The sequence below is a fragment of the Urocampus carinirostris genome, chromosome 11, assembly GCF_059441175.1.
Source record: "Urocampus carinirostris isolate Australia breed hairy pipefish chromosome 11, RoL_Ucar_1.0, whole genome shotgun sequence".
In the NCBI taxonomy this organism is placed as follows: Eukaryota; Metazoa; Chordata; class Actinopteri; order Syngnathiformes; family Syngnathidae; genus Urocampus; species Urocampus carinirostris.
Window position 1 is genome coordinate 38,801,798 of NC_142359.1, and position 18,102 is coordinate 38,819,899.

Genomic DNA, 18,102 nt, shown 5'->3' on the forward strand with positions numbered 1-18,102 from the left:
GACCCAAAACAATTTTATCTTTGCAAAAAAGCCTGCCATTGTTCAGTATCTATGCCTCCTTCCATTGCCCAGCGGAGTGACTGTAACATTCATCCATATGAAGGTGGCAGCAGATTACCATTATTTTTTCTTATTATGTACAAATTGTTTGCTCACGAGGTAATACATAATAATAAAATAAATCAAATAAAGTAAAATTTTTGCACATAAATTTGCGGATTTTAACTATTTCCTTACTTTAATTTTACATATTTTCAACTTGAAAAGCAGTGTTTAGTCCAAATTTTACTCCATATATTTTTATTCTTACACATTTTAAAGGCTCATCTTTGCTTTCACTAAAAATGGTGTCAATAAATAAGAACTATAGTTGACCGTGCAGAAATAAAAACAATCTGTGAGCCTCTTTTCATAGAGCTCAGCAGTGTCCTCGCCCTCCCTATTAGTTCGAGTCTGCAGGGAGAAAAAGCCATCTGAAAAGTGAGGTTAAAACATTTGCAACCCCTTTTTATTAGACTAAAATTTTAATTACATATCTGACTTGACTTGCTCAGTTATAATGCAGACATAAAGGCCCCTGCCTGTTTTTGACACTGTTAAAGGATATCATTCCAAAACCAGTAGAACCAAGTTGTGTACATCCAAAACTTGGTTGCAAGGTAGATTCCCAGAGGGAGGGCACTGTGCATGGAGTGATCGAAGAAAGCCCTGGGAGGGAAAAAAACAGGAAGCGAGATGATTACTTGCTGTATGTAGCAAGGATAAGGAATTTTAAACCTTTAAACTGTGAGGAATCTTGCAGACTCACTTGGAGAGAAACTGCACGGCCACCCAGACACCCACGTACATGAGGCCCTTGATTAGCCAGGATTCCATGTCCAGGTCGGCAATGAAGCCCACTAGCCAGATGACCAGGAAGGGCGTTCCCAGCATCACCTTCTGTCTCACCTCCTGAGGTCAAAGAATGAGACATTTTTTATGTGTTAATTTATCATATGTTCTAAAACAACAGACATACATCAACATTGCTTATTCTTGCATACACATATAAAACAGACTAAAAGAGGGAGGCAGATAAATTACAAATTAAAGAGGACACTTGGGCAAAAGCATAAAAGTTGAAAAATTAAAGTAAGAAAATAGTTAAAATCCGCAATTTGTTTTGGAACACCAGACAAAGTATCACTGTACACTGGTTGAAAAACCCTGATCTAGCATTGTTATTAGTAATTAGAGATTCTGATTGAACAATATTATAATTATGATCTTGGTATTGTGTCCCTTAACTTGAAATTTCACATCTGCCGTTCGCCACAGTGCACTTGCCATTCCTCATCAATACACTAGCACTGTTCTACAATTTTGGCAAATCGTGGAAATCAGACCCAGGGATCATCAAAGCTTCGGAGGAGCAAAAGAAAAAGTGGCCAGACAAAACGCAGATCAGAAGACCCCTTATGATGAGACAAAACGTTGGTCCTCAATTTCCCTCGCCCGGACACGGGTTACCGGGGCCCCCTTCTGGAGCCAGGCCTGGAGGTGGGGTCCGCTGGCGAGCCCCTGGTGGCCGGACCTTTGCCCACGGGGTCCGGCCGGGCACAGCCCGAAGGGACGACGTGGGACCCTCTTCCCATGGGCTCACCACCTGTAGGAGGGGCCAAAGGGGTCGGGTGCACAGAGAGCTGGGTAGTGGCCAAGGGAGGGGTCCTTGGCGCAACGATCTCCGGCTACAGAAACTGGACGTTACCTCTCTGGCAGGGAAGGAGCCCAGGTTGGTGCGTGAGGTTGAGAAATTCCGACTAGATATAGTTGGACTTACCTCCACGCACGGCTTGAGCTCTGGTACCAGTCCTCTCGAGAGGGGTTGGACTCTCTTCCACTCTGGAGTTGCCTGTGGTGAGAGGCGTAGAGCCGGTGTGGGCATATTAGTTGCTCCATGGCTGGGCGCCTGTACGTTGGGGTTCACCCCAGTAGACTAGAGGGTAGCCTCCCTCCGCCTTCAGGTGGGGGGACGGGTCCTGACTGTTGTTTGTGCTTATGCACCAAATAGCAGTTCAGAGTACCTACCCTTCTTAGGGTCCTTAGAGGGTGTGCTTGGGAGCGCGCCCCCTGGGGACTCCCTCGCACTGCTGGGAGACTTCAACGCTCACGTGGGCAATGACAGTGAGACCTGGAGGGGCGTGAGCGGGAAGAACGGCCCCCCTGACCTGAACCCGAGTGGTGTTTCGTAACAAACACCATGTTCAGACATAAGGGTGTCCATATGTGCACTTGGCACCAGGATACCCTAGGCCGTAGTTCGATGATCGACTTTGTTGTCGTTTCGTCGGACCTGCGGCCGCATGTTCTGGACATTCGGGTGAAGAGAGGGGCGGAGCTGTCAACTGATCACCACCTGGTGGTGAGTTGGCTTCGATGGTGGGGGAAGATGCCGGTCCGACCCGGCAGACCCAAGCGTGTTGTGAGGGTCTGTTGGGAACGGCTGGCAGAATCTCCTGTCAGAAGAAGTTTCAATTCGCACCTCCGGCAGAACTTTGCCCAATTCCAGAGGGAGGCGGGGGACATTGAGTCCAAGTGGACCATGTTCCGCGCCTCCATTGTCGAAGCCGCTGATCGGAGCTGTGGCCGTAAGGTAGTTGGTGCCTGCCGCAGCGGCAACCCTCAGACCCGTTGGTGGTCACCGGCGGTGAGGGATGCCGTCAAGCTGAAGAAAGAGTCTTATCGGCCCTTCCTGGCCTGTGGGACTCTGGAAGCAGCTGGCAGGTATCGGCTGGCCAAGCGGAATGCGGCTTCGGCGGTTGCCGAGGCAAAAACTCGAGGAGTTTGGCGAGGCCATGGAAGCCGACTTCCGAACGGCTTTGAGGATATTCTGGTCCACCATCCGACGTCTTAGGGGGGGAAGCGGTGTGCCATCGACACTGTATATAGTGCCGATGGGGCGCTGCTGACCTTAACCCGGGACGTTGTGAATCGGTGGGCGGAGTACTTCAAAGACCTCCTCAATCCCACCGACACGCCTTCCTCTGGGGAAGCAGAGCCGGAGGACTCTGAGTTGGGCTCTCCCATCTCTGGGGTTGAAGTCGCCGAGATGGTCAAAAAGCGCCTCGGTGGCAGGGCCCCAGGGGTTGATGACATCCGCCCGGAGTTCATTAAGGCTCTGGTTGTTGTGGGCGTGTCATGGTTGACATGCCTTTGCAACATCACGTGGACATCGGGGACAGTGGCTCTGGACTGGCAGACTGGGGTGGTGGTTCCCCTCTTTAAGAAGGGGGACCCGAGAGTGTGTTTCAACTACAGGGGAATCACACTTCTCAGGCTCCCTGGTAAGGTCTATTCAGGGGTAGTGGAGAGGAGGGTCCGCCAGGAGGTCGAATCTCGGATTCAGGAGGAACAATGTGGTTTTCGTCCTGGCCGTGGAACACTAGACCAGCTCTACACACTCTGCAGGGTCTTTGAGGGTGCATGGGAGGTTGCCTGTTCAGTCTACATGTGTTTTGTGGACTTGGAGAAGGCATTAGACCGTGTTCCTCGGGAGGCCCTGTGAGGGGTGCTTCGGGAGTATGGGGTACCGCACAGTCTTATCCGGGCTGTGCGGTCCCTGTATGCCCGGTGCCACAATCTGGTCTGCGTTGCCGGCAGTAAGTCGGATTCGTTCCCGGTGAGGGTTGGACTCCGCCAGGGCTGCCCTTTGTCACCGATTCTGTTCATAACTTTTATGGACAGAATTTCTAGGCGCAGCCTTGGTGGGGATGGAGTGTGGTTTGGGGGCCTCAGCATTGGGTCACTGCTTTTTGCAAATGACGTGGCGCTGTTGGCTTCCTCAGGCTGTGATTTTCAGCTCTCGCTGGAGCGATTCGCAGCCGAGTGTGAAGCGGCCGGGATGAGGATCAGCAACGCCAAGTCCGAGGCCATGGTTCTCAGTCGGAAAAGGGTGGCATGCTCCCTCCGGGTTGGGGAGGAGATCCTGCCTCAAGGGGAGGAGTTCAGGTATCTTGGGGTCTTGTTCAAGAGCGAGGGTAGAATGGAACGGGAGATCGACAGACGGGTCGGTGCAGCGTCTGCCGTCATTCGGACCCTGTACCGGTCCGTCGTGGTGAAGAAGGAGCTGAGCCGAAAGGCAAAGCTCTCGATCTACTGGTCGATCTATGTTCCTACCCTCACCTATGCGCATGAACTTTGGGTCATGAACGAAAGAACACGATCCCGGATACAAGTGGCCGAAATGAGTTTCCTCCGAATGGTGTCTGGGTTCTCCCTTAGAGATAAGGTGAGAAGCTCAGTCATCCGGGAGGGACTCTGTGTAGAGCCACTGCTCCTCCGCATTGAGAGGAGCCAGTTGAGGTGACTCGGGCATCTGATAAGGATGCCTCCTGGACGCCTCCCTCAGGAGGTGTTACGGGCATGTCCTACCGGCAGGAGGCCCCGGGGGCGACCCAGGACACGCTGGAGAGACTATGTCTCTCGGCTGGCTTTGGAACGCCTCGGGATCCCGTCGGATGAGCTGGAGGAGGTGGCTGGGGAGAGGGACGTCTGGGCTTCCCTTTTAAGGCTGCTGCCCCCGCGGCCCGACCTCGGATAAGCGGAAGATAATGGATGGATGGATTCATCATATGTTCTAAAACAACAGACATACATCAACATTGCTCATTCTTGCATACACATATAAAACAGACTATAAGAGAGAGGCAGTTACAAATTAAAGAGGGAGGCCGGTGAAGACACTTGGGCAAAAGCATAAAAATACATGAAGTACTAAGATTTCTGAACAGGAAGAAAAAGAACTGAGCTACTTAAACGGGGGGAACCTAAAGAGGGACAACTGTGGATATAAATGAACTTCCCACAAAGAAAAGCTCCAACAGCACAAGACAAGCTCAATAGATCTGTAAGCATAACAAGATTTAAGCTACATGCACATCCAATTGTGTACAATACATACAGGACTGTCTCAGAAAATTAGAATATTGTGATAAAGTTCTTTATTTTCTGTAATGCAATTAAAAAAACAAAAATGTCATACATTCTGGATTCATTACACATCAACTGAACTATTTCAAGCCTTTTATTATTTTAATATTGCTGAATTTGGCTTACAGCTTAAGAAAACTCAAAAATCCTATCTCAAAATATTAGAATATCATGAAAAAGTATACAAGTAGGCTATTCAACTAATCACCTGAATCATCTAATTAACTCGAAACACCTTGCGAGGGTTTCCTGAGCCTTAAAAACACTCAGCTTGGTTCAGTAAACTAAATCACAAGTATGGGGAAGACTGCTGATCTGTCTGCTGTCCAGAGGACCATCATTGATACCCTCCATCAGGAGGGTAAGACACAAAAAGAAATTTCTCAAAGAGCAGGCTGTTCAGAGTGCAGTTTCAAAGCATATCCACAAAAAGTCTGTTGGAAGGGAAAAATGTGGCCGGAAACGCTGCACAACCAAGAGAGATGACCGCAGCCTTAACAAAATTGTGAAGAAGAGCCGCTTCCAGAATTTGGGGGAGCTTCAAAGACAGTGGGCTGAAGCTGGAGTCCAGGTATCAAAAGCCACAGTTCACAGACGTGTCCGGGAAATGGGCTACAATAGCCGTATTCCCATGGTCAAGCCACTTCTGAACTCAAGACAACGGAAGAAGCGTCTGACTTGGGCTATGGAGAAGAAGCACTGGACAGTTGCAGAGTGGTCCAAAGTCCTCTTTTCAGACGAAAGCAGGTTTTGCATTTCATTTGGAAGTCAAGGCGCCAGAGTCTGGAGAAAGGCTGGAGAGGAGCAAAATCCAAGTTGCTTGAAATCCAGTGTGAAGTTCCCACAGTCAGCAATGGTTTGGGGAGCCATGTCAGCTGCTGGTGTTGGTCCACTGTGTTTCATCAAGTCCAGAGTAAATGCAACTGTGTACCAAGAGATTTTAGAGCACTACATGCTTCCATCTGCTGAAAAGCTCTATGGAGATGAGGATTTCATTTTCCAGCATGATCTGGCACCTGCCCACAGTGCCAAAACCACCAGTAACTGGTGCACTGACCATGGCATCACTGTCCTTGATTGGCCTGCTAATTCCCCTGACCTGAACCCCATCGAGAATTTGTGGGGTATAGTTAAGAAGAAGATGAAAGACACCAGACATACAAATGCAAATGAGCTGAAGGCCGCTATCGAAGCATCCTGGGCATCAATAACACCTCAGCAATGCCACAGGCTGATTGCCTCCATGCCACGCCGGATTGATGCAGTAATCCGTGCAAAAGGATTCCCAACCAAGTACTGAGTGCATCAATGGACATTTTCAAATGTTTGATTTAGTTTTTCTGTTATAAAATTATTTTTTTACTTGGTCTGAGGAAGTATTCTAATATTTTGAGATAGGATTTTTGAGTTTTTTTCAGCTGTAAGCCAAAATCAGCAATATTCAAATAATAAAAGGCTTGAAATAGTTCAGTTGATGTGTAATGAATCCAGAATGTATGACATTTTTGTTTTTTTAATTGCATTACAGAAAATAAAGAACTTTATCACAATATTCTAATTTTCTGAGACAGTCCAGTATATATATATATATATCCCTCGTTTTTTTTTTGCAGTTTATGGGGACCAGAACCACCGAGAAGTGTAAAAATCCATGAAGTAGTGTTTTTTTTTTTGTGTGTGCCGCTTTCATAAGAACAGACTTGCTGACTTTCCAAATGTGTGTGTGTGTGGGGGGGGGGAGCGATCAAAGCCCTGCCATTTGTCGACTGAGAGACAGAGCAAGAGAGAGAACAAATATAAAAGCAGTATGTATTTAAGCAGATTAATTGATTTTTATTTATTTTGTATGGTGGGTGGCGATTTGATCAAAACCCTGCCAACAGAGTAAAAGAGCGAGCCAAAGGGAGAGAGAGGTGCATTGCTTCGGCGGCACAACAAATTCTCGGCGAGATGCAGAAGACTGCAGCGCAGGTGTCCGTTCACATTACATTATGACAGATGCTATACAGACGCTGCCCGACTAACGAACATTCAAAGATCTCAAGTCAAAGGGTGGTGCATTCCCCCACCGCACTCTCCCCCTTCTGAGCAGTTGAGCTAGCAAGCAGACACAGCAAGTGAGATTTTGCAAAAGCTGTTTCTAAGGACTTAATTTGTGAGGAGAAGAGCTTCTCTCTTGCTGAGTTTTTTTAATTATCTACCCGTAATTGTAATTTATTTTTATTTGTGGAGGATTCACGTGCACGATAGATTCCGGCCCTCATTCGGCAACGCAGCGGAGGTGCTGAGCCAATCGTGTAAACGCGAGATATCTAGCGCAAAAGAAGGACGGAGTCATCACACACGCGGATACGCCACAAAGAAAAATAAACTAAGAACAATGACGAACGGACGCAACGCATGGATACATTGAAAAAAAAAAGGCCAACAAGAGAGAAGCCCAGCCCAGCGCAAACCGAAGCAATGATTGAAATTTTAGGCCCGGCTTGAATTTCCGTTCAAGCTTGAGCTTAAGATCTTACCTCCAGTCAGGAGCTGAGCTACCAATAGTTAAGTAGCCGTTTAAAGTATAGTTTATTTTCTAGGAAGTTTGACTAATGACTGTTTTATGGTGAAAGCTTCGTACCTTGTCCATCTTGAGTCTCTTTAAATAGGACGGGCTATCATAACCTTTGGCTTGCCGTGCTTCCTGCAAATGATTGATCATCCACACGTTCTTCCTTTGTTTGGCCAGATCGAGCGGTGTTTCGCCCTTTGAAAAAACATGCCTTGTATGTAAAACAAGAGTGACAGAGAAGGGCAGTTTGCGCTGGTTGGTTTAGGTACCTTGATGTTCTGCGCATCAACATTAGCATTTGCATCCAACAGCAGACTGATGACTGTGGTGTTGCCGGCCAGCACAGCCCAATGTAGCGCCGTGTTCTTGTGGTACTTGTCGCCCAGGTTGACGGATACGTTGAAGGTTAGCAGCAGCCGTGTTGGGTCCACACTGAAAACACAAAAATAAACTTAGGGTGATGATATACAAGTCTAGCAGTTATGCTTTGTAAAAAGTATCACAATTGGTTCTTCATAATCACCGTGTTTACTTGATGCATTACATATTGTATGCTAATAAGACTGTAACAAAACTCATTTTAATATTCAATTAATCTAGCAATTTTTTTGGGGTCAAAGTATTGGGTCAAATACCCTTTAATCCAAAACAGAACACTGTCCTTAATATTGTAAAACATAAATGTATCAATATAACAATGGATGTTGTGGTTATGTCTGAGATACGCCAAATGTCAGCAATTATTTTCCAAAACATAAAGAAACTAACCAACATTGGGCCGGCGTGTGAAAAAAAATCTGATTGATGAAATTCAAAATGACACATTTGTTTAAGATTTAAAACATTATTCTATTTGTACACTTAATAATTTGAAAAAAAAAAAAAAAAAAACATTCACTCTACATCTTGGCTGACCAACATTTGATTTGAAATGCTCACAATCTGTGAGTCATGTTATTTTGTCCTGACGTCAGGAAAAAACTCTATTTTGATTCGAAACAAAGAAATAGTATATCAAAACAATATAATAAAGAATAAAAGTAGATTAAAAAAAATAAAATTCAACAAGTCATGTTTGTTTGTATAGCCCTCAAAAAGTCTAAATGAAAGAACAGAGGGTAAAGAAACTAACAGATCAGAAACACTGACCTATTTCCAGGGTTTGTACACCTTTTCAGTGGCCATAATCAAACACTTTAAGGACTTTCAAAGCCTTAAAGTAGCATTAAAAAAATAAAAATACGGCGTGAATCATGTATTTTGCAGACCCATAGGGGGCGATGATGCTTCATAGGACAATGCCGTACAATGAAGGCTGCAGTTAATAGTGAGGGGAAAAAAATGCAAAGGCAAAGCAAGAAGCCACCAGAGAGCAGTGTCAGCGTCGTTATTAAGCAGACTTGTTGAGAAAAATGGCAACGATTTCAAGCGTTAACAAACATTTCACCCAAAATTCAAGCACTTTTCAATCGGAAAAGAACATAACACTCAAATTTGAGCATTTTCAAGAATTTTAAGAACCAGTACAAACTCAGTATTTAGTTTAAAATAAAAACCACGGATCAGGAACATGGAGCCCATCCATCCATCTTTTATCTGTACCGCTTATCCTCAGTAGGGTTGTGGGGGGTGCTGGAGCCCATCCCAGCCATCTCCAGGCAGTGGGCAGGAGACACCCTGAACTGGTTGCCAGCCAGTCGCAGGGCACACAGGGACAGACAATTCGCTCGCTCATTCACATCTAGGGACAATTTGGACCGGCCAATTAACCTGACATGTTTTTGGAATGTGGGAGGAAACCGGAGTGCCCGGAGGAAACCCACGCAAGCACGAGGAGAACATGCAAACTCCGCACAGGAAGGTTGGTAGCTGGATTTGAACCCATGACCTCAGAACTGTGCCGCACACATGCCAACCACCGAGCCGCCGTGCTGGGAACATGGAGCCATTTTGTTAAAAAAAAGAAAATAAAAAAGCGACTATCAGGACAAAAAACTACCAGAAGCAGATGACTGAGGATCATTAGGCTAAATAAGCCTTTCTTACAAGATTGTAGTTGTGACAGTACATTTGAGTGATGGTGTAATCATCTTCCAGCATCATCTTGTCTATCCCAGTGTGAGCCGTTACACACCTGTGTGTCCTGTACGCCGCCCACATGAGGGGAGTCATACCATTCTGGTCCATCATGTCCACGTCCTGCCATCCATGCAAAACATGTAGAAAGGAAAATCCTCGAGTCAGAACACCAATTGAGAAAACGTGATGGGTGTATAAACCTTAGGTCGACAAATGTAACATCCCAAACTGCAAAGTCACCCGTGCCCCTTTTGGAAGTACGGGTGAGACCTTCTGGATACAACAATTACCAATCAAGCACAAATTCATAAAAATATTTTAATAAACATTGCCAAAATGGTGCTAAACTGAAATAAATGTAAATTTGTAAAAACAAACCTATCAAACAGTGAATGAAGCCAAGAACTTTGTTTCTGAAATATGACAATGTCTGCAGTATTATTGAAGTCTGACCTGTCCTTTAGCTATAAGGTAGGCAACAATAGAAGTGTGTCCAAACTGGGCCGCTAAATGGACGCAGCTGCAACCTTCACCGTCGATCAAGGAAGGGTCAGCGCCGTATTTCATGAGCTGTACCACCATGGAGAGGTGGCCTTGTCTGGAAGACAAAAGCAATGGGACATATTTTGCAAATAATATAAAGGACCATTTGTGAGGGGGGACGTAAGGAAGGAAGACAATTTGAGAGGGAGGACATAAGGAAGACAATTTGTGAGGAAAAACGCAAGGAAGGAAGACGATTCATGAGGAAGGACATAAGGAAGATGATTCTCGAGTAGGCGAAAAGTGAATAAAAGACCATTTGTGAGGAAGTGTGTAAGGAAAGAAGAGGATTAATGAGGAGGTATGGAAGAAAGTAAAGGGGTACGTGAGGAAAAAAGGCACTGAAATACGGAAGTAAGAAAGGCAGATTTGTGAGGAAGGAAGTAAGGCGATTTTTCATTAATGAATTAAGGGAATTATAAAAGAAATCAATTTTGAAGAAAGAAGGAAGTCAATTCATGAGGAAAGAATGAAGGAAACAAGGAAGGAATTAAGGAAGGTATAAAGTACAGAACGAAGTAAAGAAGGAAGGAAGCAAGGATGGAATAACAAGGAATAAAAGAAGCAAAGAAAAAAAATGAAGGGATGAAATAAGAGGAAGTAAAGATGAAATGAAGAAAGAAAGCAAGGGATAAGCAAATAAGGAATGACAGAATGAAACAAATATGGAATGAAGGAATTAAGGAATGACGCAAATAAGGAATGAACCAAGTAAGGAATGAAGGAATTAAGGAATGAACCAAATAAGGAATAAAGGAATTAGGGAATGAACCAAATAAGGAATGAAGGAATGAACCAAATAAGGAAGGAAGTAAGGAGGAAAAAAATGAAGGGTGGAAGGAAGAAATGAATGAATGAATGAATGAATGAATGAATGAAGCAAGGAAGGAAGGAAAGACGGAATTAAAGAACAAGAATCTCTATGAAGAGATAGAGGGGATTGAACATTAAGTAAATAAGGAAGGAAGATATTTAAGTAAATATTTAGGGAAGGAAGGATAAAAGGTTAGAAAGGAGTAAAGGAAAGAAATGTAGTAAATGTCATATGGAGATGTGGGTTTTGGGGGGTCGGGCAGGCTACCAATAAAGCAGGAGCAGACGCTTGAAGTTGACGTACCTGGTGGCCCAGTGCAGTGGTGTGGAGTTGAGGTCTCCTCCCAGTTGGTCTACTATAGCACCCTTTGATATATAGTACCTACAACGACATATAATTAGCACCGTAATGAGGTCGAAATCATCTCGAAAAAGAAATAGACTCACTTGACCAAGTCTACCCTGTTGTTGATAGCAGCCCAGTGGAGAAGCGTCACGTTTTCTTTGTCCGGCTGCCGGACGTCGAATCCAGCCTCCACCAGCTCCCTGCATCGCTCGAAGATGCCGTACCTGCAGGACATAATAGGCTGAAGTCCCATTGGGAAGCCATTACAAAGCTTTTGCTCTATTTTTTTTTACTCACTGTGTGGCTTTAACGATGTCCCACGTGCTGTAGTCATCCACGTGGTTCTTGCGGCTGACTGTCTCACTGTAGCCATGGTTGAACTGGCTCTGAGGCTTGATCTCCTGGAGACAGAGGAAGAAAAACGGAGGTCACATTTTCTTCTGTAAAGATTTTGTGACCATAAAAGTGTAATGAGAAATTTAAGATTCATGGGCCAGGGGAAGTGACAAAGGTAAATACATAAACAAAACAAATAACATAAGGCCGTCGACCAAAATCGATAATAGAAATAGTCATCAATGCATTTCAATATGTGTAATAGTGTCTCTGTTACGAGTGGTAACATACAGAAATGAGTACATAAAAATCAAATACATGTCCCCAAACTTCTAGTTTTGAGATTTTTTTATTATGGATACAGAAAATAAATAGAGTACTTGCAAAGTTTGCAACGTAGACCTTACACATCATGGCAATAGCTCAGTGACGCACGAATGTTTAAAGAAAACAGTCAGGCAGTTGAATGAAATGGAGTCTGACTCTCATTGGTAAGATTCAACCAACATTCTAGCCACTATGGTTTTGATGACATGCATTGTAGATTTTAAACATTCATATTTTTCTATAAAAGTTATTGAGCGATGCCAGACTGTGCCTGGGAAATGTATTAGAAATTAAATCCATGCAATTCGAAGAATAAACGTCAGTTATAAAAACAGTGATTTTGAACTTTTGAGAATCATTAAGATTCTTTTGTTATAGTCTTTGCGGTTGACCACTGATTATAATTCACAAAATGCACATAATCTTTGTTTCATTTACTGTTCCACTGTTTCTTGTAAGGCTGTTCTTGGTTGGTAGCAATACAAAATGATTACTTGATTTAAATTTATTGTTAATTTTTGTGCTTCTAAAAATGGACAGACTTTTATTTATGGATTAATGTCTCTACTGATCCTTGCACTGAGCCCAATTGGTTCAAGATAGGGCAATTTTATGTATTTTCTGTACAATTCCGCAGTATATTCATTAAAAGTATTTTTCATTGTACCCATTTTACTTGTGTTTATAATCACTTTCAACACAATTAAATCAACTTCATGCAAAATTTTATTAAAACATTATACATTTCTGATTATTTGACAAATTGTTTCAATAGTCAGTGACTAGCGTACTATTAAAACAGTCATTGGTTAAAGCCCGAATAACATAAAACGCCTTAAAATTAAAAATGAAACGTTTAGAAAATTGACACAACACCAACGATGATAACCCATAAAAATCTGCGAATTAAGACCTCAAAACCAATGAAATTCAAGCCAAACTCTGGGATGCTGTTGGCATGACAACTATGCAATGAAACCACGCCCCCTGGGTGTCAAATATCAATCAGATTCCTCCTCAGCAACACGACCAAATGACTTCTACTTCATCACGCTGTCATCTGCCCTACTTTTGCGCGTAATAACTATGTGCATGGCATTGCAAAATGTTTACCCGAAGCTTGCACTGCCGGAAAATGTCATGTACCATCTATTCTGATTTTAAAATGAATTTAAAGGGAAACATAAAAGCTTTCGCAAAAAAGAATCTCATTATTTTGTTATAATTTGCTCTCATGCCACAGTTAAGTAGTGAGTAATGGCACAAGCATTAAAAATATATACCAGTATATGTCTTTGATACTCCTTGTGGGACATTGCGATTAATTAACAAACCTATAAGGGTTAATAGTTTACATTTTAGAAAATGTCTATATTGTGGTCCAGGTATATATATATATATATATATATATATATATATATATATATATATATATATATATATTACATATACAAGACTGTTCAAAAGTTTAAGGTTGTTTGAAATTTCGCTTCCCTGAAGAAAGCAGTTTGAAAGACAAAATTTCAAAAAACATTATTTTTAACCTTCACAATCTCTCGACTATACACTTGTTATCAAGATCATCACGATTATATGAACATACTAATTGGGTGAGTCTATATTTTGCAAGTTGTTTATATTTTTAATCTTGTGTAGAGCACTTTCAGTTGCAATTCGTTACCTTAATAGTAATATACATTTTTTATTTCATCATCACAATCTGAAATTAACTATTCACTAATTTATTGAAATGAAGAGGAAAATTAGAGGCTAATTTCAGACCTCAGTGAACAAGAATCACCATCAAAATGATGTGTTTAAGTGCCGGAAGAAATTTCGACGACACCTAATATATCAATAAAGTTTCAATGTCAAGTATTTAAAATTATCAGGGTAGCCGATCCTAGCTTGACGTTTATACAAATATGTAAATATTAATCCGGTGATACATAACGCCCCACAAAGAATTAACATTATTTTGCAACGTGTAAGAAAGGACACTGGAATGCAACCACAAAGAATGCATGTCTGCAGTTTGCAAAAAAATAGATAATAATGAGGAATTTTATAATTTTCGCGTGAAAAGAACAGAAACATCTTCTGTGGGTGAGTGAAGACTTGCAATGCACCAGGACGAGTGTGTGTGTGTGTGTGTGTGTGTGTGTGTGTGTGTGTGTGTGTGTGTGTGTGTGTGTGTGTGTGTGAGAGAGTGATGGGGGGGGGGCTTCCGTTAGCGCGCTTAGCAGCGTTAGCAGTCTACATCCCCCCACTAGTGGCAATACAGGGGGCATTGTCTCTTAGGAAGGAAAACACAATGAAATTAAAAAAAACCATCAACACAATGTCCGGCATTTGAATAGAATTGTTATCATGCGTGCACGCCCGAGAGATGGCTTTTCAAAATGTACCTCAGGATGGAGAATAGGGACGCAGCCAGCTTCTTTCTCATACTCTTCCATGACATCGGCCATCTTGGTGGTGAGGCCCACAGTGCATTGTGGGAGACAGGAGGCTGCGCAGGGGTGCGAAGAGGGCGGTGCTGCACAAAAATATGAACTTACATTTTCATTCCTTTCGCAGGGTTGAACTTCCAATCAAGCGTCAGTTGCCTACTAAAGTACGACGACAACTGAAATGGCTTAATATCTTTCTGATATTGACAACTTCGAGGGACGTTAAAGTCATGTAATGAAGAATAAAAGCCACTAGATGTCGTCGTCTCTCCACAACATAGCAAAGATTTATTTTAATATTTCTCAAGGGACAGTGCATACCTGTCAACCTCCACGCGATCATGCCCTTACAAACTGTGGTATTTTCCCTTGCAAAATACAAAATACTCTTACACCTTATTTATTCAAACGTGTTTATTTATGTAGTTTAACATGTTATATTGTACATGTGTTTCGTTATATCATATATATTGTTAATTAACATTTTGTTGTGAGATACTGAGATGCTCGACATGAATCAGGTGTATTATTTAAAAAAAATCAAAAATGAAGTAGCTTGGACGTTCACTGTTGAAGGAAAAAATACATGCAAATATAATTGGGTAGATTTTTTTTATTTAAATTATTAATTCATTTTATGCATTAAATTCTTTTTGGTAATATACTGATTAAAGGGATAACCACAAACCTGTCTTTTTTCCTTTTTTTCCTTTTATACTTCCTTTTTTTCTTAACTTCTTCATACAACATAATAATTCGTGATATAATGCATCAAAGCAAGTGAGTCGTTTTTAATGAGTTGAGCCGAAAAAATCGGTTCTCTAAAAAGAGATGGACTTCCTTTCACTACACAACTACCACGGAATGATGCATGATGAGAAATCCCAGGCGGCAGACGGATGCGCACAAACCGCTCGCTTCGTTTGCAACGGAAAAAAAACGATACCGAGATAGAGGCTACCGCGGCGAACTTGTTTGACTTGATTGATTTGCCGTTTCGTGATAGTCTGTGTATACCGGATGGTACCCATAATTGACAAATTTGCGTTTTTCCGAACAGATTTTCTTGTACGTCGTACACGTCTTAAAATGCATAATAAACGTACTTTGTATGGCAAAAACGTACAGGTTGACAGGTATGACAGTGTAGTGGTGAAAAAAACATATATTAAAAAATGTGAATTAAATAAAAAGCAAAAATATATGAACTATCATACAAATATTGATATTTTAAAATACCCGCAGGTTGCAGGTTTATTTTACATATCTTAAGCCTCACTTAAAGGAAACTGAAATAATTGTCCGACATCTTGCTGCTTCAGGTTCCCAAATCATCAGAAAGGTTAGGCAAGAATAAAATTAAAAGTATTAAGCAAAAATGTTGAGTTTTGGTCATTTTGAGTCTCTGTAGTTTATATTCTTCCGATATAGCACTAGTTTTCGAGTAGTGACATCTAGTGGTCAAATAACACACAATGTCCCTTAAAAGCAGTGCTTCTCAATTATCTTCTGTCACTCCTTGCCCCCACAGAAGAAGAAATCCTCTCACGATTTTGATTTTTTCTTAAATAAAAAAAGTGTACCTTGGCTCAAAAAAGGTTGGGAAACATAGTTTTAAATTGTATTTATGGGTAGTGGTCGCAACCTATGCTGTAGATTGGACCGGTTCATTGTCTGACAATATTTTCACGGCCCGGTCCAAGGGCAGCATTTAACATGGTAGTTCACTGAATAACGGTTCACGGATCCCTTAACCAACCGCCTGGGTCATTGTGGCATGAATGAGAACCTAACTCTGGACAGCTTTCTCCACTGTTGATGGGTCTTTGCCTGTTTTGGGGTCGTGGCAAATTTAGCACCAATCCATTCCACAATACTGTCTACCCAGTTTTTTGGAGGTCTTCCTCTCCTCTTTCACCCTTGAACTGTGTACTGGAGAATGATCTTAGCCAGTCTTGATGATTTTTTTGACGTGACCATAACACTGCAGTTTTCACCTAAGCAAAACATGTTACTTTTTACAAGTCATGTTTATTTGTATAGCCCTTAATCACAAGGGGTCTCAAAGGGCTGCACAGACAACAGATTATTGCTAACCACAGACTATTATTACACCATCCCTTGATCTAAAACCTATATGAGGCCAAGGAAAAACCCAAAAACCTCAACATGAGGAAAATAAAGAAACATTGAGAAGGGAACAAACATGAGGTAATCCCCCTTCCAGAATGACCAGGCTGCAACGGATTTTGTAAAAATAATTAATACACAGATATCATCAACAGGAAATATAAGTCATTCATATGCTATAGAATCGAAGCGTGTTTTAAGCCTTCATAAATGCATTTTTATCATTATCATTAAGCCTGGTTTTAAAAAGTTCCACTGAGGTTTCAGATAAAATCTCAGGGGGAAGAACTTTCCATAACACCGGGGCCCGAATGGAGAACGCTCTCGAAGCTGCAGTTCTCCTCTTGGCTCTTGGGATCACTAGTAGACCAGCATTTTGAGAGCGAAGGCTCTGGACCGAAATATAGCGGTGAAATTAATTCTGAAAGATATGAGGGCAATAAGGATAACAATAATAAAAACATGTATCATAATAACATCATTAATAATAACAATGGGTGTAAATCCAATGTGTAGTCATGTAAAACATTTCAATTTCCTTGTAAGATCGCACCAAAATCACATTAATTCATTTTTTTCCCCCAAACCGCTTATCCCAGCTATGTCAAATCCAGTTCAGCTCGAGGGCGTATCAGTAAAAGAAAAATGTAGACGCCAAATATTTAGCTTTATTCTTCAGTAATATGCTTCACCAGTCACCCTACATATGTAGGATTTCCTACAAATTCCAATCATGGATAATAAGTAAGGATCGACTGATATAGGTTTTTCAGGGCCGATAATTGGTATTGAGAGGAGGCCCATAACCGATGTTTGGAGCCGATGTTCATTTGCTTTCAAAGTTTTATTAATGGCATAGAAAAATCCTCAATAATGAAAAAAAGAAATAATTTTTGTTTTCGATTCAAAACTTTTTACAGTAATTAAATTAGAATTTTAACACAACTAACATACCTAATCCTTTACTTAAACCAACCAACAGTGCAGAAAATAAAATTAGGCTTAGCAGCAACTCGTACAATGGTACAAAAAACTTAAATAGCTGCCTGATTATTCTTTTTTTACAAGCTTTTTCAGTGCCGCTTATCCGCACAAGGGCTTGCGGGGGTGCTGGAGCCCATCTCAGCCATCTTCTGGGCAGGGGACATCCTGAACTGGGTGCCAGCTTGTTGCAGGGCACACAGAGATGGATAACCCACTCACTCACACTTAAGGACAATTTGGACGGGCCAATTAACTTGACATGCATGTTTGTTTGTTTTTTTTATCTTGGAGGAAACCGTAGTGCCCGGAGGAAACTCATGCAGACATGGGGAGAACATGCAAATTTGTTCGGGTAGGCTTCGATAGCTGACATTGAACCCTGGACCTCTGCACCATGGGGCTGCGTGCTCACTACCCAGAGACAACGCTGAAAGAAGGGCAAGACAAAAATGAGATGTCCACTTGATGTCGCCAAAGCCATGTGCCATTCCCAAAGAAACTGGAGCTGGATTCCGATCTCTTTCTATTTTTGTCTTTCTTTCTCACTTACTCTTTCTTTCTGTTTT

General features: G+C 42.2%; 1 protein-coding gene across 1 annotated transcript in view; it reads right to left on the reverse strand.

Moving 5' to 3' along the window:
- The window catches only part of zdhhc17 (zDHHC palmitoyltransferase 17), a 24,958-nt gene extending 10,371 nt beyond the window's left edge, over positions 1-14,587 (reverse strand). The window contains exons 1-10 of the mRNA XM_088348713.1: positions 14,378-14,587; positions 11,604-11,707; positions 11,408-11,530; positions 11,265-11,342; positions 10,058-10,202; positions 9,660-9,724; positions 7,795-7,957; positions 7,595-7,720; positions 809-951; positions 606-708 (exon numbers count right to left, since the gene is read on the reverse strand). Of these exons, the coding sequence (XP_088204839.1) occupies positions 606-708; positions 809-951; positions 7,595-7,720; positions 7,795-7,957; positions 9,660-9,724; positions 10,058-10,202; positions 11,265-11,342; positions 11,408-11,530; positions 11,604-11,707; positions 14,378-14,440 (1,113 nt within the window). The 5' untranslated portion in view covers positions 14,441-14,587. The remainder of the gene's footprint in view (positions 1-605; positions 709-808; positions 952-7,594; positions 7,721-7,794; positions 7,958-9,659; positions 9,725-10,057; positions 10,203-11,264; positions 11,343-11,407; positions 11,531-11,603; positions 11,708-14,377) is intronic.
- Positions 14,588-18,102: the final 3,515 nt, after the last annotated feature.